General features: G+C 46.3%; 1 protein-coding gene across 2 annotated transcripts in view; it reads left to right on the forward strand.

Moving 5' to 3' along the window:
- Nucleotides 1-889: 889 nt before the first annotated feature.
- LMTK3 (lemur tyrosine kinase 3) overlaps nt 890-23,866 on the forward strand; it is a 35,267-nt gene continuing 12,290 nt past the window's right edge. The window contains exons 1-10 of one of the 2 annotated variants that reach the window (XM_060255955.1): nt 890-1,565; nt 5,783-5,916; nt 6,599-6,749; nt 8,111-8,187; nt 8,796-8,914; nt 10,322-10,409; nt 15,348-15,496; nt 16,931-17,015; nt 18,977-19,098; nt 22,899-23,048. In XM_060255955.1, coding sequence (XP_060111938.1) covers nt 1,478-1,565; nt 5,783-5,916; nt 6,599-6,749; nt 8,111-8,187; nt 8,796-8,914; nt 10,322-10,409; nt 15,348-15,496; nt 16,931-17,015; nt 18,977-19,098; nt 22,899-23,048 — 1,163 coding nt within the window. In that variant the 5' untranslated portion in view covers nt 890-1,477. The remainder of the gene's footprint in view (nt 1,566-5,782; nt 5,917-6,598; nt 6,750-8,110; nt 8,188-8,795; nt 8,915-10,321; nt 10,410-15,347; nt 15,497-16,930; nt 17,016-18,976; nt 19,099-22,898; nt 23,049-23,866) is intronic. The other variant, XM_060255956.1, reaches the window with a different exon arrangement.

A 23,866-nucleotide genomic window follows, 5' to 3' on the forward strand; every position in this document is an offset into this window, starting at 1 on the left:
GGTCCTGCCTCTAAGGGGCTCAAGGAGGCATAGATGGCAGTAATCACTTTTTAATGTGTTATTATTAATGATTCAATTTTTTAAAAAAGATAATTATTAGAGGCCCCGAAAAGAGAGAGTGGAGAATCCCCTCTCCCCATCAAAACATCCACAGTGAAAACATCAAACAAAAATATAAATACAAAGAAGTTGCTTGTCATGACATTTTATTCTCACAAACTCTTGTGAGGTACTTCACCTGAGAATATGTGATTGATCAAAAGCCATCCTAGGGTCTGCTCCTTAGCTGAGTGGCTGAGATCCGAACCCAGGCTTCTCTATTTCAGATATGCTCTCTGGTGTGCATGAAGGATGGTGTCCAGGCGGCAGTATGAAAGAGCGTGGCATAAAATATACAATATTGTGTTCCCGACACCATCTGAGTGGCAAAACAGTGCATGTCTGTATATGATGCTTCCATTGTGCATGGCCTATTATGAGGTATGTTTGTGTGTGAGGAAGGTTCTGTGGATATGTGTGTTTGTGTGTGTGTGTGTACTGTGTACACAATAGTGAATCTGGGCGATGCTTCATGTAGCACTATTTTTGTGTAAAATACCCAGCTTTCTTCCCAAAGATCCTCCTCTCTGCCCTGAACCTATCTCTTAAATCATCCTATCTTTCCTCGCTCCCCACATTCTCTGCCCAGCTCTCCCTATTACTGCTGCTGCTGCTACCCAGAGGCAGGTCGCCATGGTAACAACACCCCCCTTCCATCCATTCCTGCATCCTCCTCCCTTCAGCCTAAGCGACATGCCCTTTGTCCAATCAACAGCCTGGCTTGGGTGGGAGGGTTTTTCGCTCCATCAATTTCCCTGCTACCCAGAGAGCAAGGATCAGGAAGGGGGGGGGGGGAGAAAAACCCAACCTCCTTTCCCTCCCATTTATCTCTTCCCCCTTTTTTCTCTCCTTCCTTCCTTCTTTCTATTGGGCTTTTAGATTTTTTTCCTCCTTCACCTCTTTTCCCATCCCTCCCTCTGCCCCCCATCTGCTTCTTTCCATTCCCTCCCCCCCTCCCCATGTGAGATCACCTATTGTTGCAATCTCTGTCCCCCCATCCCCCCCTCCAGTTTTGCATCAGCCACCTTTGATATCTGCCCCCTCCCCATATTATTTAATATTTTATTTTTCCCACCCTCCTTCTTCCTCGGGCAATGCCAGAAGATGCCAGGGAATGAGAGCCAGGTAGCATCCAGCCGAGCGGTGGCACATCGTTTGAAGGATGCGGGTGACACGGTGTGTCGGACACCTTTGTTCTCAGCGGCTGCTGCTCCATTCCATCATTTCTGGTGACTGAAATCCACCGTGATTCTCCTTTTCCTTGCTTTGGTGGGTGGCTGTCTCCCCTCCCCACAAGCCCTGCACCTGCGTCTTGGTCCCTCTCCCCGCCTCCCTCCCTCCCCTCCTTCCCTATCCATGATTCCAGACTCCCCCTAAGATGCTAAGACCAGGCCCCTTCCTTCTTCTGGCTGCGTCCATGTCGTATTTCAACCCTGAGAAAGCTTTGGCAGCGCCTTCAGAAAACGGTAAGTCTTTGGCGGGTTGCTGTGGTCTCCCGTCTGTCTGTGGACAGCCATCCCTCTGCCTTCTCTCATCCGCCAATCTCGCCTCCATCTGTTGACCACCTGTTTGTGCATGTGTGGGTTACCTGCCCAAACCTGACGCCCCCCATCACTTTTATGCTCAGGGTGGGTAGACCTGAAGGTGGGGGGTTTCTTTCCAGACAAGACATTAGTGGCAGTGTCTGGGCTATAAATTCCATTCTCAAGAGAGCGCTGGGATTCCTGTACAGAACAAATTAATCATTGCTGGCTTTTGTCAGATGTGTGAGCCAGAAGCCAGGGCTCTTCAGGTTGATAGTGGGTTTTTTTTGTATTAAATGACTATCCTCTCTGCAGGGTTAGGAATTGGGGAATCCTAAAAGCCAAAGGGGAAACCAAAAATAGAAGTTAGTGGTGGTGGTGGGGAGTTTTTTGGAGGTATTTTTGTACACGGTGCAGTCTACACTTAGGACATGAATACAGATCTATGGAATTGGTGTTTGTGTGTGAAGAAAGCCAGGTGTGTATGTATGCATGTGTGAGAGAGAGGTGGGCGTGAGGGAGGTCGGTGGCATCCAGAATATAGTAGGAAGCCGTGTTTGGTCTGACAGCCATCTGGGGAGAATGGCATGACTCAAGTTTGATGTGCCTTTGCAGAAGATTTGGTGGGAGAATTTTGTGGGTGCGTTTTGAGGGGTGTCAGATGGCCCTGGGGAAGGCCTGAGGCCAGTGTGTGAGATGGAGAAGATAGTAGCTTAATGGGGTGGTTGGAAGGGTATCTGAAGAAGGGTTAAAATAAAAAGAAGGCATGAGCATGTATATGTCTCTCTCTCTATGTAGAGGGAAGCAGATGCATGCATGGGGGTGAATGTATGAATGTTAGCATGGGGATGAATGTATACACGTTGGTGGGAATGAACAAGTAAAGGTTGGCAACATGACTTCATCTGCATTGAAAAAGGGGAGTTCGACTCTGGCTCCACCTTGCTCTTTTGTGCTTAAGCGGCATTTCTGAGGCTTAGCTCTGCATCTGTAAAATGGGGATAAGAAAGGCCTAACACATAAGTCTTGGGTGTGCACTTATTTGCATGAGATGAGGACTAGGAATCCCTTTGCTTTTTGGGGAAAAAAAACAGTGTAAATAATTACAAATGTTAGTTCCTCCCAGCATCGTTGGATTAGAAGAACTGCCAACTGCCAAATATGCCACAAAGCCTGTCTCATCCCCATCCCCATTGGATTAAACAAGGGCAAACCAATTTTTGATAAAGTAGCTTATGAATCTGTTTCATTATTAGCTGGAGGCTTCTAGACCACGTTCGTTATCACAAATGTTTGCACAGCTGGAAAGTTATCCCCAAAAATATAATCAAAGCTCTCTGGTTTGCTTCTTGCTCCCTGTTACATGCAGTCTTTTTAAAACGTTTTATCTTCGTTCCTTTTTCTATGTGTGCTAACATAAGTATATGTCAAGGGTGGCCAAACTGTGGCTCAGGAGCCACATGTGGCTCTTTCACACATATTGTGTGGCTCTCAAAGCCCCCACTGCCCCATCAGGCAGCTTGGAGAAGGCATTTGTCTCTTTAAATCATTTCTCCAAGCCAAGCCATCCAGTGGCTTGAAGAATGCATTTAAAGTTGCTTTCTTTCCACCTCCCTCCCCCATCTATTTTCCTTCCTCTGACATTCATGTCTTGTAGCTCTGGAACATCTGATGTTTATTCTATGTGGCTCTTACGTTAAGAAAGTTTGGCCACCCCTGGTATATGGTCTAGACATGATGTGGCCTGGCCAGGCAGGGGGTGGGATGGGGGTTAAGGTTGCTAGATCCAGGCTGGGAAACTTCTGGTGATTTGGGGATGGAGCCTGGGGAGGATAGGGACATGTGTGGTAGAGTGCCCTAAAGCCCACCCTCCAAAACACCCATTTCCTCCAAGGAAACAGATCTCTGTAGTCTGAACATGAGCTGTAATTCCAGGGGACCCCCAGGTCCCACCTGGAGCAACTCTAGGCCTGGGCATGCAGGAGTGCCACAGATCTCTGTCTGCTATTGGCTTACCTGCTCTGATGTCAGGTAGAGTAGGGTGTCTTGGGCTCAGGGAGTCTTGCAGGCCTTGAGCCTTTCTTGCCCTGATACTTTGCTCTCTTGACAGAGCAAATAAATGAACAAAGCAAATTTTTCAGTAGGCTGCTAATCAGAGCCAGTTGGCTTGTCAGAAGAGGCTGAGATTAAGGTGTCCAAGGGGAGAAAGCAGAACTGTGTGATAAAGCTGGGGAGGCCCTTCCCTCTTCTTCCCTAGAGAACAGCCCACTGACTCCCATGGACTATTTCTGCTGGCCTCTCTTAGGATCAAGAACGATGTGGCTACTAGCCCTGGTGACTGAGATGAACCTCAACATTCAGAGGCACTAAGCCTCTGAATCCCAGAGTCAGAAGGCAACATCAGGGGAAGTCTGTGGCCTCTCTGCCCTGTTGTTGGCCATTCAGAAGAACTAGGTGGGTACTATGTGAAGACAAAATGCTGGACTAGGTGGACCATTGGTCTGATTCAGCAGGGCTCTTCTTATGTGACAAAAAATTATCAACACTCTCTGTTTGTATTTTACATGTAAATGATAAGGTTGTGTTGCTTCAGTTAGGACCAGACTTGCCCAGCGAGAAGAGCAGGGGTTTTATCCTACAGGGATGCCAGTCTCCAGGTGGAATTACAGCTCATCTCTGGACTGCAGAGATCAGTTCCCCTTGAGACATGGCATTATAGCCCACTGATGACCTCAGGCTCCATCCACAAATCTCATTCCCCATTCCCAGCCTGGAGTTGGCAACCCTTCCTTCCCCCATCCCCTGCTGGAGGCCGGGGGAACCTGGCACCCCCTGCTCTTCAGTCTCACATGGGTTTCCTTTTGGAAACAATGGTTCAAGTCTTTCCCCCCTCCCCCCTTTAAAGTACCAATAATGCAACAGGGGGTAGCAATTCATAAAACTGTGCAGGGATCGGAGGGTTAAATCCCTTCTCCCTTCCCTGCGTGGACCCAGTCTAAATTGGGGTCCTGCACCTCTATCAGTGACAGCATAAAGTTGAATATCTTCATCGTGTCTGTTTTGGCCCTTGGGTGACCTGCTTGTCTTCTTCTGTTCCTGTTTTTTTAACATTACCATGGAGGCATACCACTGGAACAGAAAATCCATATGAATGTCCAGGGGAGATCTAATAGCAGAAGCCAGTAAACGATTCTGTGTTTCTTCATAGATCTTTCCTGAAAATCTAGGGAAATTTCCATTTATCATCCTGAAAATAATCCCAAAGAGGGAGATTTAACATCAGGTCTGATTCCTGGAGAGGATGTCAAGGGAAACCCCAGAGTTTGAGACAAACAGAATTTGTAACTTGCAGTCTTAAGCAGTTTTAGGAGTAATTCCCTGTTCGTATGGGACTCTGGGAACTGTGGGGGTGGGGGTGGGAATGGAGTAACTAGAATTCACAGTTCCTTGGATGCCTTTTGGGAAAACATGTCAATCAATTCATGCATCAGGTCAAGTGGACCATGAAAGTTTTTGTTAGAATAGAAACATGTTGGTTTTCAAGGTGCCACCATACTGGATGCGGGTGGTGTGGGGACTGATAACAAGATTTTAAAATGGGGTGAAAGAAAAATGTTCAATGGTAGATGGGTGAATTAAATGGGAAGAGAGGAATGTGTGTGGAAGAGGCAAGAGGTAAGTGGGTGGTAAAGACAGAAGGTGTTTGTGGAGCAGGAGAGAGGAAAAAATCTTTGTCAGGATGATTAGATGGATGGATGTGTGCCATTGGCTTAGCTGCTCTGATGTCACAGATAGTATAGGCATCCTTGGCTGAATGTATATAGAGAAGAATGTGACTGACAAACAGAAGAGTGGATGAAGATTTTTTTGTATTTTATTTGTTTATAACATTTATATCCTGCTTTCCTGTCCAATCAGGGCCACTAAGGTGGGATGAGAAATCAGAAAAGCCTGGAATAAAGAGTGGTTCAGGACTGAACAGTTAATATGTGTTGAAATTTCCAAGGCCTTTGTATATAATTAGGATTTAAGGATGCATCCCCCCCCCCCACCTTCCATCCCTTAACATCACTTGTGTCTTGACCAGGTTGAAGGATCTCACAGGTAACTGTTGTTGCTAAAGAATTCCCACTTTTCTTCTGTCTCTTGTCTTTTCCTAGATGGTTTATCTCAGGGCTGGAGTCCCCTGGCCCCTCCATACGCTGTGGTCCTGATCTCCTGCTCAGGCTTGCTGGCATTTATCTTCCTCCTCCTCACCTGCCTGTGCTGTAAGCGTGGTGATGTGGGCTTCAAGGTAAGCTATGCCGGGACAATGAGGGTGGGTGGGAATTATACATTTCCTGAAGTGGTCTGGGGAAGGTAGTTTTCTTTTTGTTTTGTCTGATGCTAGTTAATAAAAGGGATAATGACTTGCATTTTGTTTACTAAGTGAAAGTATCCTCCCTGACATTCTGGAAGGTATTATTCCTCAGGATCCCACACTCAGCCTGAGCAAAGTCATTTGGAAGCACGGACCCTCACATGTCAGGATAGGCTGTATGTAGTACAGAACCAGGTGGGCAGCTGTGTCGGTCTGAAGCAGTTGAACAAAGTAGGAGTCCAGTAGCACCTTTAAGACCAACAAAGTTTTATTCAGAATGTAAGCTTTCGTATGCATGCATACTTCTTCAGACAGTGGAATGGGGTACAGTGAGCAGAGCTACATATAGCTAGTGGACAGTGGTTAAGAGTGCAAAGTGGTACAAAGTTAGATTCCAATGGCAGAATAGTAAAATTAACAGATTCAAAGAACATTTGGTCTGGATAGCATTTGCGTGGGAAACCAATAAAAGGTAATGAAAGCTGTCTGTTAATTGCTCTACTGCTTACAAGTCTGTATGTAGTATAAATATACATCCAGCCATGTATGAACAGGACTTCAGCCTCCCTTATGGCCTCAGACCTTTTTGTGACATCCTGTTCTGCCCACTTGGTAGGAATTTGAGAACCCTGATGGAGAGGAATATTCTGGAGAGTACACACCGCCAGCTGAGGAGACCTCCTCCTCTCAGTCCATCCCAGATGTTTATATTTTGCCTCTCTCTGAGGTCTCACTCCCATCTTCCAACCAACAGATGCCCAAGACTGGTAAGATTTTCTCTCTCTGTGTGTGTGAGGGGAAGGAGTCAGTATTTTTGTCTAGCCTTATCTCAGCTCTTCACACCGTGCCTTGCTTCAATCTGAGTTTCTGGCTGACAAGATTTTTTTCTTGTCCTCCTCTGCTTGTCACAGTTTTTCATCCTGTGAATTTTCCTCCATAATAGGGTGGCCTCAGTTTCTCCTTCATGCTGTTCATTGTCTGTTGTTTGACTAGCATCACTCCTCTTCAGCTTTGCCACCAGATGCCACCAGACCAGACTTAAGAGATCAGGTCCCCTGGAGAAAATGGCACCCTTGAATGATGGATTCTATATTATTAAACTTTGCTGAGGTCTTTCCCCTTCCCAAACACTGCCCTCCCTAAGTCCTACTCTCAGGCCTTTAGGAATTTCCCAAGCCGGAGCTGGCAACCCTACATCGCAGAATCACAGAATTGGAAAGGACCTCCAGAGTCATCCAATCCCCTCTTCTCCTACACAGCATCCTCTTCTGCTGCCTCCTGTCCTCTTTTCTGCTCTAGCCATTGTGTCCTCACTGAGGAAACTTTATTAGCAAGTGATGAAGATTTCTATCATGGGCCATTTGGAGGCATCATAAACTAGCCAGTGGTCATAAGGACCTCTAGATATGAGATTCTAGGGGTGCTTTCACCCATGCTAAATAATGCAGTTTCAATCCACTTCAATGACCATTGCAAGTGGGTTTTGCCATTTTGCACAGTGATCCAGTTGCAAAGTGCACTGAAAGTGGGTTGGAAGTCTATTATTTAGCGTGTGTGAAAGCACCCTAGGTTATTCAGTGGGGTGGATAGTCAGGTTCTTGGTTTCATATGGGATAATGCTGTGGAATCTCTGACTGTAGCCAGTCTGGGAAGGTGGAGAGCTAAGCTCTGCCTTCAAAATGATATAGCTAACTCCACATTTTTCCTCCTCCTTTTAGCCCTTTAACAACTTATTTATTCTTTCTTTTTATGGCTGAGCTGTGAAGGGGGAAGGTGGGGTTATGGGGCAGATATCTGGTGGGAGATTGGCTTTGCCTCCTTGTTTCTGTTTTAGCATGACAAAGGGAAGGGAGTAGGAGGTAAGGGTGGGCCTCCATTTACTGCCTCTTCCACAGCAAGGGTGCCTCTTCACACCTCTGTGAAGCAGCAGCTTTGGTTCCCAAGGCCTCCAGAAATCTCTCTACCTTATTTAATCAGTCACCACATCATTTTCTCCAGCAGCATTTGGGCTTGGGGGCAGGGCAGGCCTGGACTGGACTGGAGTCTAGTGGAAGTGGAAGGTCGGCCTTTGGGCCATGTTTCATGCCCTGAACTCTCCTGAACTGGATAACTTGTGTCATGCTTTCAGATCTGGTGAAACACCTGGGACTCAGCAGACAGCACCTCAGTTATCTGCAGGAGATTGGAAATGGCTGGTTTGGAAAGGTGAGGGAGATCTTCTTGTGTGATGAGCAGAAGGACGGGTATCCATATTTGTTGGAATATGCAAGTGTTGCCACTTGGGTCATGAAAGAGTTAATCTATTATTTGTATTTACAACTAGTAGTTATTAGTATAGGGCTAATTAGACATTCTGTAGATTTTCCCTGTATAAAAAGAGGAGGCGGTATTCTAAATAACGGAATCTAAGTATTTCTATTGGTTAAACAATTTCATTGGGGTTATTGCATGTTTTTGGTCACGTAGGCAGCTTAGGAGAAACTTTTGTTTTCTTTGTTCTAGTCAGAACAAAGTTAGCCAAGATGGTTTTTAGATCAGGAGCAGCTAGTTAGACTGTTTACTTTTTATTATTTTCAATTCCAGTGTAACCCACCCTTTTATTTCTTAGTAAAGTTTTCTTTTTAATCAAACACTTAAGACTATGTGCCACTTTTTTCAGCTGTGCTTTTTTCGTGTTCTGATAATTTTTCCCAACAAGATTTTTCTTTCTGCCTACCAGAGTTGGATTTATCAAAAAACTGATTGGCTCTGAGCAAAGTATGGAAACATGGAAACCCCACAACTTATTCATATGATCTCCTTCTCTTTCATAGGTTATTCTGGGAGAAATATTCTCGGATTTCACCCCAGCACAGGTGGTAGTAAAAGAATTGCGGGTGAGTGCTGGGCCACTGGAGCAGAGGAAATTCTTGTCAGAAGCGCAGCCATATCGGTAAGAAGTGGGAGAAACTGAAATGAGAAAGTAGGGGGAGGGTGCCTATGTGAACATCTGCCCCTTCCTCAAACATGATGGCAAAGAAGGGATCTCTAAATAGTGGGTTGTTTTTCTTATAGTTTCCTATAAACTTGAAGACCACGTGGTCTTTTCACTGCAACTAATTCCAGAAGGGTAGCTATTTTAGTGTGCTACAGCACAGATAAAACAGAGTCTTATGGCACCTTAAACATTAATGAGAGGGCATCTCATCGTATATATGAAGCATACATATGACATGAGCCACCTATGTTTTAACATTCTGTATAGCACCAATACTTTGTTTTAAATTGTAAATTGTTTATGTCTTATTGTTTTATACCTGAAATTGAGATGTTGGTTTTATTCTGATTTTTAGCCGCCCTGAGTCCATTTGGAATGGTGGGATATAAATTGAAAGTTAATAAATAAAATAAAATATTGGACCACTGATTACATACTTCCGGCTTCTGAGGAAGTATAGCTTTCAGCCCAGAAATGTTTATGTCAAAATCAAACCAAATTTTATTTCAAAATCAAATGTTTATGTCAAAATCAAAATCAAATTACTGCAAGGCTCTTTTTAAAACAACACAGGAACAAATACTGTTTTTATACCTCTCTGACCGTGATATTTTGCCAAGGAACAAATACTGTTTAAAATTTATGATGTTGGGGTTGGGTACTGTGTCTGATTCGCTGGCAGAAACGCTGATTTCTTTCTCAACAATATCTATAGATGGTGGGGGAGAGGAGCAGCTGCAGGCAGAGTACCATCTCTCACCTCACTTAGGGCCCAGACATTCTGCAAAACTTTCATTTTATTGTGTAGTATTTGCCAACCTCTAGGTGAGGCCTGAAGATCTCCCAGAATTAAAACTCTTCTCAAGATGCCTGGGATCTGTTCCCCTGGAGAAAAATGTCTGCTTTGGAGGATGAACCCTACGGAATTATACTCTGCTGTGGTCCATGCCCACCCCAAATCCAATCCGCTCCAGGGTCTACCCCCAAATATCCAGGAATTTCCTAGCTTAGAGTTGGCAACCCTACCTGCCACTCCCACCCCCAGCCTCACCCATGTGCTGAAGTGCTGGGGGCATTTATACATCCAGGATTTATACTGTAAAAGAAAAAGGTGGGAAAATAGAGCTGTTGCTGTAATCTGTAACACGCAGTAGAGGCCTACAAAAATTTTTGTACAAGAAAGGAATAAAGTTAGGGTGTACTGTGGGTGACGGTACAAAGACACAAGCCCTAAAAGGTACCCCGTTTGTCAGGAAGAAGGGAAGTGACTGAAAGTGACACAAACCAACTGTAAACAAAGTAACAAGCCTTTTCTCTCTCTCCTCGTTCCATCCCTCTGCCTGTCCATCCCTTGCCTTCAAGAAGCCTTCAGCATCCAAACATCCTGCAATGCCTCGGCCTGTGTACAGAGACCATTCCCTTCCTGCTTATCATGGAATTCTGTCAGCTGGTGAGGAAACAGAAACCCCTACATGAATTTGAGCTGGGAATACCTATCTCACTCCAGTTTTCTGATTTCAGATTTGTTTTGGGACAGATATCATCTTGTAGCCTCTGTCCCTAACTCAGACATCAGCTTTGCATGTTATTAGCACAGGGCCAACTAGACATCATGTAGATTTTCTCACTAGAGAAAGAGGAGAAGATATTCTAAATGAGGGCATCTAAATGTCTCCATTGATTAAACAGTTTTATTGGGGTTATTGAATGTTTTTGGTATTTGACACTTTATGGTTCAGTTATACAAGATGTTGCCATCATTCACTGGATCTCCAAATGTTATTATTGTTCTTCAAAAGCAGTGAGTACTGAGCAATTTGGATCAGTGCAATGGCATGGGAAGTAGGGATGCCAGCCTCCAGGTGGGAACTGGGGATCTCCTTGAATTACAACTCATCTCCAGACTGCAGAGATCAGTTGTCCTGGAGAAAATACATGCTTTGGCATTGTACCCCACAGAGGTACCTGTCCTCCCCTGCATTCATCCCTAAATCTCTGGAAGCTCCCCAAACAGGATCTAACAACCCTACCCCCCATCTCCCACCAGTAGCCAGGGGGACTTGGGAACTAGTAGGGGAGAAACCTCCCTCCATGCCATTTTCTGGACAGAAATTCCCCTTCCCTCTGGTTATTTATTCTGCTGAAAAAGCCCCTGGGGACAGGAGAGGCTTCTATCCAGTCATCTCTCTCTCTCTTTGTGTGTGTGTGTGAGAGAGAGAGAATTAACCTCCATGCCTAGTGCCAAAGCCCCTGTCCAAACTTGACCTCAGTTGTGGCTTCTTTAAAGGAACATTAAATATTATGGTAGATCTTATCACTGGTTTCTAGCTTCTTTACCTATTTGTGCCTTCAGAATCCAAATTTATCTTGTGACAGTCATTTCCCACTACCATCCTGAAACGCCTGCTGTTGAATTTATGTTGGGAAACCCCTTGTCTCAAAATCTAGATTTTCTATCGTGTCGCAGAAATCCCCCTGAATCCCAAATATCGATTTGGAATTATTTTTTTTTTGCGAAAAACCCTCATTTCAGATAGCCTCCAGGTTCTGAATGGATGTATGGAAATACCACACCAATCATATGTTGAATTTGGAGATTGAGATATTGATTGGAAGATACGCTGACACTAGATGTAAGAATCTGAGTTTTTGAGTGTGTGTGTGTCTGTGAAATAGAGGGAAACAAATGAAATAAAGGGTGAGAGTATACATAAGTAATATTTGCATACAATTATTTGAAGCTATAAACACGGGTAGCTTTTGAAACCCGTTCTCTGCATGTGTTATTTTTCTCTGCTCGTTATAGTTGCGGTTATCAGGCTGAGCAATAACTTGTTAATTCATCCATTCATTAGTCACCTGGTTCTCTGTCATGGAGTCCCTCTGGTGAAATATTCTGAGCTGTTTTGCTCCTGAGGAGAAACAGAATTATTTGACTTGTTATTTGCCAAATACTAAATATTCAGGAAAGTGAGTAATCTCCCTCTGGAAAGGGCTGCTGAGAGCTGTTGTTGGTAAAAAAATTCCCTTTGGCCATCCCCTTTACATAATCTAGGACCAAACTAAATTTGATGCCATCCACAGGTTCAAACCATGGATCAAGCAGTTTGAAAATGCCATGCAGGCAGGCCTATTGCACTGTCATTGACCCGGGAGGTGCTTAATATCACCAGCTCTATTTTGGGGAATTACTGTTGGGGTTGCCAAGTCCAATTCAAGAAAGATCTGGGGACTTTGGGGGTGGAGCCAGGAGACTTTGGGGGTGGAGCCAGGAGAAATTAGGGCTGGAGCAAAGATCAAGGCTGTGACAAGCATAATTGAACTCCAAAGGGAGTTCTGGCCATCACATTTAAAGGGATGGCACACCTTTTCAATTCCTTCCTTCCATAGGAAATAATGAAGGATAGGAGCACCTTCTTTTGGGGCTCATAGAATTGGACCCCCTGGTCCAATCATTTTGAAATTTGGGGGATATTTTGGGGAGAGGCTCTAGATACCATACTGAAAATTTGGTGCCTCTACCGCAAAAAACAACCCCCTCAGAGCCCCAGATACCCGCAGATCAATTCTCCATGATTTCTATGGGAATAAATTTCCATAGGGAATAACAGAGTTCCCAGCAGACATTTCCTTCCCCTCCCCCCGCTTTCTGACGACCCTGAAGCGGGGGGAGGGCCTCCAAACCGGGGGATCCCCTGCCCCCACCTGGGGATTGGCAACCCTAATTACTGTAGCTTTTTGGGGTGGAGCCTGGGGAGAGCGGGGAGATCATTCCATAGAGACCACCCACCCAAGTAGCTGTTTTCTCCAGGGGAATTCTTTGGTCATCTAGAGATGGAATGTAATAGCAGGAGATCTCCAGGCCCCACTTGGAGGAACTCTTGTTCCCTCCCCCACCTACCCTACCCACATATATTTTCAAGGGCCGATATGGTTATATACCCCACCATGGCTGTTTCAGCACTTGAAAAGGCTCCTGGGGAGGGATGGGGGACAAGGAGTGCCTCAACCTGCTTCTAAGGCTGCCAACTCTGGGTTGAGAAATAGCTGGAGCTTTGGAGATGGAGCTTGGAGACTGAAGGGTTGAGGAGGGGAGGAGCTTCAACGGGGTATAGGGTTGCCAAGTCCCAACTATTCCCCAGTGGGGGAATTGGGGGGGGGGAGAGTTCCGGGAGGGGGCAAGGCTACCCTCTACACAATGACGTCATGTAGAATGACGTCATCACGCTGAGAACGTAGTGTTGCACACTCACACTGTTTCCCCAAACATTTAAAGGCACCTTCCCTTTAAATGGTTGGGAAGGAAACAAGCGTTGGTGCTGCAGACCTTCCAAGCCCCGATCAAGGCTTGGAAAGGCAGAAGCAAGCAGTTCCTGCCTCTCTGAGAGAGCGGGCGCCAGGTTTGGCTACCCTTCCAAACCCTGATTGAGGCTTGGAAAGGCAGAAGATAGCAGCTCCCATTCTCTCTGAGAGAGCAAGCGCTGGGCTCAGCTGGATGGAGGCTTGGAAAGGCAGGAGCAAGTGGCTCTGCTCCCTTCCTCTGAGAGAGCGGGTGCCTGGCATGGAAAGGCAGGAAGTAGTGGCCCTTGCTCCCTCTGAGAGAGTGGGCACTGGGCTTGGCTGTCCTTCCAAGCCCCAATCGAGGCTTGGAAAGGCAGGAGCGAGTGGCTCCCGCGCTCTCTGAGAGAGCAGGTGCCTGGCACTGCTGCTCTTCCAAGCCCTGATCGGGGTGTGGAAAGGCAGGAAGTAGCGCCGGGCTCAGCTGCCCTTCCAGCTGCCAATTGAGGCTTGGAAAGGCAGGAGCAAGCAGCTCCCGCTATCTCCCAGAGAGCCCACGCTGAGTGCACTTGCCTCGCAAGCTGCAAATTTGCGGCTCGGGGTAGGTGCAGCCTGTGCCCATGGGGCCACTGAGGGCGTGGCTTCCCCCACCGGGCAGCTGGCTTGGGGCGGGAAGAAGCCCTCCAAACCAGGAAAACTCCCGCTCGGACCGGGAGGTTGGCAGCCCTAGGGGTGTAATGCCACAGAGTCCACCTTCCAAAGCAGCCATTTTCTCTAGAGGAAATAGGGATACCAGCCTCCAGGTGGGACCAGGGGGTGCCCCAGAATCACATCTCAGGCCCAGATGACAGAAATCAGTTCTCCTGGAGAAAACTGATGCTCTGGAGGGTGGACTTTATGGCATTGTGCCCCACTGAGGTCCCTGTCCTCCCCAGCCCTCATCCCTAAACCTGGGAGTTTCACAATCTGGATCTGACAGCACCCCCCATCCCCTGCTGGGAGGACCTGGCAGCCCTAATGGGAACTGATCTCTCTAGTCAAGAAATCAATTGTAATTCTGAGAGATTTCCAGGCCCCATCTGGAGGTTGACAGCCTAGCCTGCTGCACTGTGGGCCCAACCCTTGAAGTATTTTTAATTACTTTAAATGGCGGCAGTGTCCACTGAGTGGACCCAAGAATGCTGGCATATCTGTTTTGCTCTTACGTCACACCAAAACATCACATGAAGACAAGTTTCTTGCGTCGCCCAGCTCCATGGGTGACCAAGGGCCCCTAGAATGTTGTCCTTCTGGTCTCCCACCCCTAGAAGTCAACCTTGGCCTGCTTTTTCAATTTTGTGTTAAGAATTCATCAAGGACTTCAGGATGTGTGTACACCTTCCCCCTTGAAGTTTATTTCCCTCAAAAGTCCTTGGATGATTTGCCTAAGGAGGAAGCTCTAAATTTGCCTCAAATTTCCTTTAGGTGAAATTAATTGGCAACTTCAGAGCCTGAAATATTTGAGGAGGGGAGCCAATTCACACATGTTTGAACATGGCAAGATGTGCTGTCTAATGAAGGAGAATCATGACTACAAAGAGGAAACATCATTTAGGGTTCATTGCCAAGCTTCTAGAATTGGTTGATTACATTTATTACAAGTTAGGAGTGAAAAGGAACTTGGGGAGTTAACATTAACAACAGCCCCCCCCCCCAATCCATGGCATAATAGCATGAGTTTGTTAGAGGCTGAAGCAGGCAACTGTGAACTCTGAGGAACAGTGTGTGTGTACTAATGTGTATAGAAGAGTTTTGGGGGAAATTTTGGTCAGGGCATTATGAAGGCATTATGAAAATACAATATTTCCTCACACACCTGGGCACTACTGTATGCCCAAACCACAATCTTCCCCTTGAGTTACCCTCTTGGGCTGCCACATTGGTCAGTGCAGCCCACTCACTTTGCTATGAAGGGAAATTCTTGAACTGCAGGGTTTATTGGTTATCATTGTTATTGTGCTGTGCAGAAATGATGACCTGCTAAATTCTGGATGATCTTCCTGGATCCTGTTGGCATCTTTGCATTAGTTTTGTTGGCTTCTTCCAATGCCTCCATCCCTTGCCCCTCCAGGGAGATCTGAAACGTTACCTTCGAGCCCAGCGCAAAGCAGATGGGATGACCCCTGACCTGCTCACCCGTGACCTCAGCACACTACAGCGCATGGCCTACGAGATCACACTAGGAGTGCTGCACCTGCATAAAAACAACTACATCCACAGGTAGGAATGCAGGGTTCTTTAGGAAGGAGGTCTGGAAGCTCAGGACAGTTTAGAACAGGGGTGGCCAAACTTGCTTAACGTAAGAGCCGCATAGTATAAACATCAGATGTTTGAGAGCCGCAAAACATGAACATCAGATGTTGGAAGGAAGGAAGGAAGGAAGGAAGGAAGGAAGGAAGGAAGGAAGGAAGGAAGGAAGGAAGGAAGGAAGGGGGAGGGAAGGAGAGGCAGAAAGAAAACAACTTTAAATGAATTCTCTAAGCTGCCTGCTGGCTTGGAAAATTATTTTCTAAGCCAGCCAACAGGGCAGTGGGGGCTTCAAGAGCCACACAATATGTGTGAAAGAGCCACATGTGGCTCCTGAGCCACAGTTTGGCCACTCCTGGTTTAGAATCACACATATGAAGCTGCCTTAACTGATTCCGACGATTGGTCCATCAAGATCAGCATTATCTGCTCAAGCCAGGAGCATCTCCAAGGTTTCAGGCAGAGATCTTTCTCATAATCAACTTCCTGGTCCTCTTGACCAGAGATGCCAGGGACCTGGACCTGGGACCTTCTGCATGCAAAGCAGAGGCTTTTCCACTGAGCCACACGGCCTCTCCAGAATCCCTGGCATCCTCAGGATGAAAGTAGGTTGTGATGGCTTAGGATATGGTGTATGGTCAAGAGTAGGATCCCTTGGTTCTCTGACAGGCAAACTAAGCTAAATGGGCCATAGCTTGTGGTATGGACAGGTAACGGAAGCTGGACACATGAAGCTGCCCTATACTGAGTCAGACCATCAGTTCATTGAGATCAGTATTGTCCACTGAGAGTGGCAGCAGCTCTCCAGGGTCTCAGGCGAAGATCTTTTACATCACCGACAACCTGATCCTTTAACTGGCAATGCCGGGGATTGAACCTGGGGCCTTCTGCATGCCAAGCAGGTGCTTTCCCACTGAGCCACACAGCCCCATCCCCTTGAAGGGAGGTAGGGAGGTATGATTCCAAAACTCAGTCTCTGGGGAAAGAGAATGAGTTCTCTGTTAGTCCTTGTTCATTTAAGTGTTGTTATTTTGAACAGAAGAAGAAGATATTGGATTTATATCCCGTCCTCCACTCCCAATTTCAGAATCTCAGAGCGGCTCACAATCTCCTTTATCTTCCTCCCCCACAACAGACACTCTGTGACGTGGGTGGGGCTGAGAGGGCTCTCGCAGCAGCTGCCCTTTCAAGGACAACCTCTTCCAGAGCTATGGCTGACCCAAGGCCATTCCAGCAGGTGCAAGTGGAGGACTGGGGAATCAAACCTGGTTCTCCCAGATAAGAGTCCGCACACTTAACCACTACACCAAACTGGAAAGGACCGGGAGCCTGTCCTCCATTTCCACTTCTGCCCATGTTAAACGTCTCCAAGTATCCCTTACAGGGGGGATTTTTGTCCCTCTGCAGTGATTTGGCGCTTCGGAACTGCTTGCTGACCTCAGACCTCACGGTGCGGGTTGGTGACTACGGCCTCTCACACAACAACTACAAGGTGAGGAGGTGCGCTGGCTGTATCAGCAAGGCCATTCTGGGTGGGTTTTTTAGGAGCTTCAGGAAGCTGGACTGTGTGAGCCAATTTTGGTACAAGTAGCATTACATATTGTGATTGGCGTGATCAGATGACCTACATTTGCTGGTGTACTCTGCTTCCAAGATGGAAAGATTTTAAAGTATATCTAGAATTGTTTAGCAAAGTTGGAAAAATCAGACAGGCCAGAGGACAAATACTGGGAACAGGTGCATTGTGGGTAAAATGTGCATGTGTGTGGCCAGGAAACTCTACAGGGCTTTGAAGCCACACTTGCATCACTCTGCTATTTATTATTCAATTAAATTAATTTAGTGTGTTTAGCCATAGGCTGTCACAAAACTACAAAGATCACAATTTGTTAAAATGCAAATTATATATATAGTACAAATTTACTGAAAAAACAAAGAAAATTCCAAGAAAACAAAAGTGAACTAATACCAGAAGTCTATATATTAACACAAGTTCAGGTAGCATCCTCTTTCTTTGCAGCGTTAGACCTTATCTTCACTGCAGCAATGGCACAAAGTGAGAGAATACAAAACATGTGTATCTGTATCAGAGAGCAAAAATATAATTTTCTCAGCACCTGCATACGAGTTTGAACTGTATACAAGTTACACCAGAGATCTGTTTGTGAGACTGCCCTCTTAAGAACACTTTCTGGGGACTAAGCTCCACTGAACTAAAGTGGTTATGACTTCTGAATAGACCTGCTTAGGTTTGCACTGTGAATGTCTGAACATTTTTACCAAATTAAGCTGTAGCCATGAGGGAAAGGGGGGAGGTGGAGAAGTATTTATTTCTTAATGCCATGTTCCCAGTAAAAATCACACCCTTATTTAGCTGTTTGTATTGTAGGAAAGGGTGTATGTGTGTATATAGGAAATAAAAATGTTATTTTTAAAAAACCTCAAGATTCTCAGTTCCTGACCAGGAAATGCTCTGCTTGGCACATCTAATCAATCAATTAATTTACTCAAAGAGCTGTATTCCACCTTTCGTGTCTGCCGGATGTCCTGTCCTATTGACTGTATTGACTTATGTTGTATAATCCACTTTCAGTCTCATTAGGAAAGGTGGATGTAAATAAAATAAATAGAAGTGTTTAGACTAAATGGGTGCATACTGATGTAATGCTACACAAGGCTGCACTGTTAGGTAGCATATGAACAAGTTTGAACAGAATGATGCTCAGCCTGTGTGTTCGGGTGTGTGTGTGTGGAGGGTGTCTACCATGTCAATTATCCACCCCAAAATGAACCAGTGGATTTCCTTGCCCTATGCTTTTCCATGCTGGAGGACCACCCTAGAGGGTCAGTATCCTCTGGTGTTTCCCTCAGGCAGTGCCCTCTGAAAATGCCTCCGGTTGGGGGAGGGGCAACCACCAAGCAATGTCTCCTTGGAAACAGCAGCCCCCTTGACCATTCAAGGGGCCAAGTAGAAAACAACACTGGGGTTTTAATGTGCGCATGTGGGATTATACAGCTAGCTGGACGGGGGTTGTAGGAACTGCCCATTTCCCTCACGGGTGCCAGTGATAAATTCCACAGGGGTACCGGCGTTGCCACAGAATCAATAAAAAGAATCTGATGCTTTAAAGACATATACATTTAGCGTGGAATAAACATTCATATGCCGGAACTCAATTTGTTGGCTACAAGCTGACATTCATCAGATGTGGCACCTGACAGAGTGAGCTCCGGTATATGAAGATTTATTTCACCAGCCGGGTGTTGATCTTTACGGTGCCACTGGATTGTGAGCGGCACTGATGCCAGAGGGAATTTATGGTTGCAGTGAGGCAAAGAGCAAACACAGGCCCCCCGCCCATTCCTCTGTACCGGCCTGGGATCAGAGCAACTAGCACGTAGGACATCAACATCAGTTCTGCTCCAGCACCGATTCTGATCCTTGTTTTGCAGGAAGACTATTATATCACCCCTGACCGGCTCTGGATTCCTTTGCGCTGGGTCGCCCCAGAGTTGCTGGATGAGATGCATGGCAACCTCATTGTGGTGGATCAGACCAAGGAGAGCAATGTCTGGTAGGTCTAGGGTGGGTTGGAAAATATCTGGAGATTTTGGAGATGGAGCCTGGGGAGGGCAGGGTTTGGGGAAAGGCCTCAGCAGGGCAAAATGCCGTACAATCCACCTTCCACAGCAGCCATTTTCTCCAGCTAGGGAGAAGTTGGGAAATTCATGGAGATTGTGGGGGTTGTCTGGGGAGGGAAGGACTTCAGTGGGTATAGTGCCATACAGGCTGCCTACAAAGTAGGGTTGCCAGGTCCAGGTTGCCCATGGGCAGGGGGTTGGGGGGGATGTCCCAGGAGCGATGTTGCCCCCCACCCCCAAACAGTGATGCCACAGGTGACATGCCTGCATCACCCAGAAGTGATTTGGGCATATTGGTGATGTTGGGGGTGGGGTGGCACTCTGGTTTTGGGGCAAAACTCTATAGTAAAATCAGCTTCAAACCACAAAGTTGTGCCCCAAAACCAGACCCTTACCCCCGCTGGTGTCACCAATGTGCCGATGTCACTTCCAGGTGAAGCTGGCATTTAGTGTATGACATCACTGTTTTGGGGGAATGGGGGCGGCAGGAGCCCACAAATATGGTGGATTGTCTGCTCCCATTGGTCAATTGGCAGTCCTACTCCAAAGCAACCATGTTCTCCGGGGGAACTGATCTATGGCACTGGAGATCAGTTGTAATCCCAGGAGATCTCCAGCTACCACCTGGAGGTTGGCAACCTTATCTCTATTGTCTGAAGTTCCACTGTGATACCAGGAGACCTCCAGGTCCCACCTGGAGGCTGGCAATACTAGAGAGGTCCCTCTTTTAGAATGCTCACCTCCTGGGCAGCTGGGCTGAGGGGGGGAACCAATGTGGCTGTAAGACTGGCAATTTCTAGCTTGAATTTGCTTGCCAAAGTTAATATTTAGGTCTAATTTGATTTTTTAAACAACATTCCCAGTTTAATATAAAAGCATTATAGCACCATCACAGTGTGCATCACTTGAGAGGGTCCTTGCCCCAAGGAGTTTACAGTTTCATGTCTGACTTAGCAGAGAGAACAGAGAAAGAGGAGAGAGATGAAGGTGGGGTGAACAGGGGAGGGATGTGCATCCATTCATCTTGCAGGTGCTCAGGCATTGTTTCACTCAAAACAGGTTGCACCAAAAGTTTTATAGAAATAAAATACCTATGTATTTTATAGTTATATTGCCATTACAGTATCTGTATACTGCCTTCCAAGGGTGTTTATCATGTAGGTGCAAAAGTGTCATATATATTCTTTGGGATTAAGGGTTTTGTAAAAAAAAGGAAAACTGGATATATAAAGGATTTGACAACTTAAATATAACCTTCTCTTATTTATTAATCAATTAAGAGTTCTTCTTAAGTGTCAGACTCAATATATGAAATGTTAACAATTCAAAATCAAATGGGTTGAGCTCACACGCTGCCATTCATTTCTGCACAGCCCTGCCCCAAAGGTTCCTATAGGAACTCTCCCCCACGGCACAGAGGCATCTGTGTCCCCTCCGTTATTGGGCTGGGGGGAGTTGGGGTAGCCCTGGCCTGTGCTGTGTGTTAGCTCCCACGGATCCTGCATGAGCAAAAGCGCAAGATGTACACCTTCTGGCACAAACAGGATAGTGCATTCCTGTCACACTATCCCTGCCTGGGCAAGATACTGGCATTAGCATTAATCTAGAATTTGAGAGTGGTGGTCATAGAAGTAGTCATTACATTTCTGAGCTGCCTTGCAGGCTCTGAGGCTACAAGGGAAGAAGTATTGCAAATGAAATAAATCTATAACTCCTGTTTAGGTATAGTTCTATACGGAGCTGTGCTTGAGGAATTAGGACCCTTGCTGCACATTTGCTAGATAGCCTAGGGGAGGATATGGTTTCCAATAAAGAGGGAGCAAAAGCTAGAGCAGGGGTGTCAAACTCATTTGTTATGAGGGCTGGACCAGACATAAATGAGACCTTGTCAGGGCGGGCCATGTGTGTACCTATTTAAGATTAGGTAGCAGAGATATAAACTTTATAAAGGACACAGACAAACGCAATTAAAGATCTTAAAAAAAAAAAGCTTAAAATAAAACATACTTAAAAAATTAGCACTCATTGGTCTTAAAGGTGCTTTCTTTGTATTTCTCCCATGGGATCCAGGGAACTGAGCAAAGGAAACTGGCTCTTTCCTTTCTTCCCCAGGGAACCAGGAGGGGGAGGAGCCTCAGCCAACAGAAGGAAGAGAGGCTTGGTTCAGTAGTTCTGCTGTGTGATTAAGAGAGCCTGGTAAAGCAAGCTCTGCCTCCCCACCCTTCCTCCCCAAAGGAGGAGCCTCAGCCAATGGAGAAAATAGAGGTTTTGCTCTGTAGCTCCTGTGTGATTGAACAAGTCTTGTGATGCAGAAGGAAGCAAGAGAAAGGGATAAGGAAGCAGATGACAGCCAGTTGCTCAGGGGCTTGATAGGAGTGCTCCGGGGGCCTGATTCAGCCCCCAGGCCACATGTTTGACATCCCTGAACTAGCATGTGCTTGAGCCTGCTGCTGGCTGTACCCCTTTCCCCTCACAGCTCCTTCTTCTAGCTGCTTCCCCTGTAATGCAGCATTCGAAATGGATGAAGCTGCCTTCCTTGCATAAAACAGTGGAACCTCAACTGGTCCCCAGACTACAGAAATCAGTTATCCTGGAGAACATGGCTTCTTTGGAAGGCATTGTACCTTGCTGAGGTCCCTCTCCCTCTCCAGTCTCCACCCTCCTCACACTCCTTATCAAAATGTCTAGGAATTTCCAAACACACAATTGGCAATTCTATTTGGTATGAAATACCTGAACAAACTATAGCAAGAGTATAAGGTTGCCAGGCTCATCGAGAATGGGAAGGAATATTGAAAATAAACACAATGTACCTACCTGACATGGAAGTGATATAAGCACGTTGAGGACATTGGGGTGGGGGTGATATTCTGGTTTTTGAGCAAACTCTATGGTAGAATTAGCTTCTATCATAGAGTTTTGCCCCAAAACCAGAGTGAGAGCCAGTTTGGTGTAGTGGTTAAGTGCATGGACTCTTATCTGGGAGAACCGGGTTTGATTCCTCACTCCTCCACTTGCACCTGCTGGAATGGCCTTGGGTTAGCCATAGCTCTCACAGAGCTGTCCTTGAAAGGGCAGCTGCTGTGAGAGCCCTCTCAGCCCCACCCACCTCACAGGGTGTCTGTTGTGAGGGGAGAAGATATAGGAGATTATGAGCCACTCTGAGTCTCTGATTCAGGGAGGAGGGCGGGGTATAAATCTGCAATTCTTCATTCCCTGACATTTCCAACGCATTCCCTGTCACTTCTGGGTCATGTAGACACATTGTGTTTAATTTTAGTGCAATATTCCCTGTTTAAAATGAGTACCCAGCTTGCTGGGGGGAAAGTGTAGATGACTGGGGAAGGCAATGGCAAACCACCCCGTAAAAAGTCTGCTGTGAAAACGTGAAAGCAACGTCACCCCAGAGTTGGAAACGACTGGTGCTTGCACAGAGGACCTTTCCATTCCTCCCTGTTTTGGGGGGGAGGTGATTTTCCCCTGCCAGCTAGTTGGTCGGCAACAGTGAGGTGGGACCTGAAATGGGGGATTCCCATGCCCACCAGGGGGTCTGGCATTCATATAACAGTATTGTAGAATGAGTGTAAACGTTTGTAGGTCAAACTCCAAAACCTCTTCCCCACTGAATCTGCAAGAAATTTGTTCTTATTTTTGGACGATTTAACCCATGGGGTGGAGCCTGTGCTGGGCTAGACTTTCAGTGGTCTCTCTCTGTCTTTTGTATTATTGCCAGGTCGATGGGAGTGACCATCTGGGAGCTTTTTGAGTTTGGCTCCCAGCCTTACCGGCACCTCTCAGATGAGGAGGTGTTAACGTTTGTCGTCAAAGAGCAGCAGATGAAGCTAGCCAAGCCACGCCTTAAGCTTCCCTACTCGGACTATTGGTGAGTCTAGCAAAACACTGTGGTGCAAAGAAGGCGAAATCCACAAGCTGAGAGAGACATCTTCCTCCTGGATCTCCTCCATTGGAGAGTGATCACCTGGGTGGTCTGTAAATCCTTTTTCCTTTCCAGGATGTTGTGTCGTGCATTAAGGTTGCTATTTTCAGTGCCCCTGTTTCTCCTAACGTTCTTCCATTCTCCCCTCTCTCTGTTCCTCCTGTTGTTTCTCCGACCATTCACCCGTTTCTCTGCCTCTGCTGTCTTTCTGACAGATCTTTGCAATGAGCCTTTTTGCCTTTTCCTGCCCTGTTCTTCTGAGGTCTCTTCAGCCACGCTAGCAGTCTGTGAATTTTCTTGCTGGGTTTTGTATCTTTCAAACTGTCCTTCTAGCAGCTGTCCCAACTCCTTTTCTTTTGGCTATTGATCTCCTAAGGGCATGTCTAGACTTAAATTGGTGTCATACGTGTGCCCTCTTCCCATGGAATCTTTGAAGCTGTAACTTTGTGCAAAGACTCAGACATTCTGCACTAGACCTTGAATCCTGGTTCAGCCCTGTCCCCTAACTGATTTTCTACACTAGAACCATAGAATCATAAACTCATAGAACTGCTTTCTATGATTCCATGATTCAAGTGTAGAATGTCAGTTTGGGGACAGGGCTGAACAAGAATTCAAGGTCTAGTGTGGAATTGGCCTCAGGGACAAACTTCATTTCCCAGGATTCTTGGGGGTGTTGGGACTAAGAGCCATAACATCGAGACTGGTATCATTTTGCTGTGTAGATATACCCTTAGAGAGATGTCCTTTCTACAGTGCTTTCC

Source organism: Heteronotia binoei, chromosome 15 (assembly GCF_032191835.1).
Source record: "Heteronotia binoei isolate CCM8104 ecotype False Entrance Well chromosome 15, APGP_CSIRO_Hbin_v1, whole genome shotgun sequence".
NCBI classification, from domain to species: Eukaryota; Metazoa; Chordata; class Lepidosauria; order Squamata; family Gekkonidae; genus Heteronotia; species Heteronotia binoei.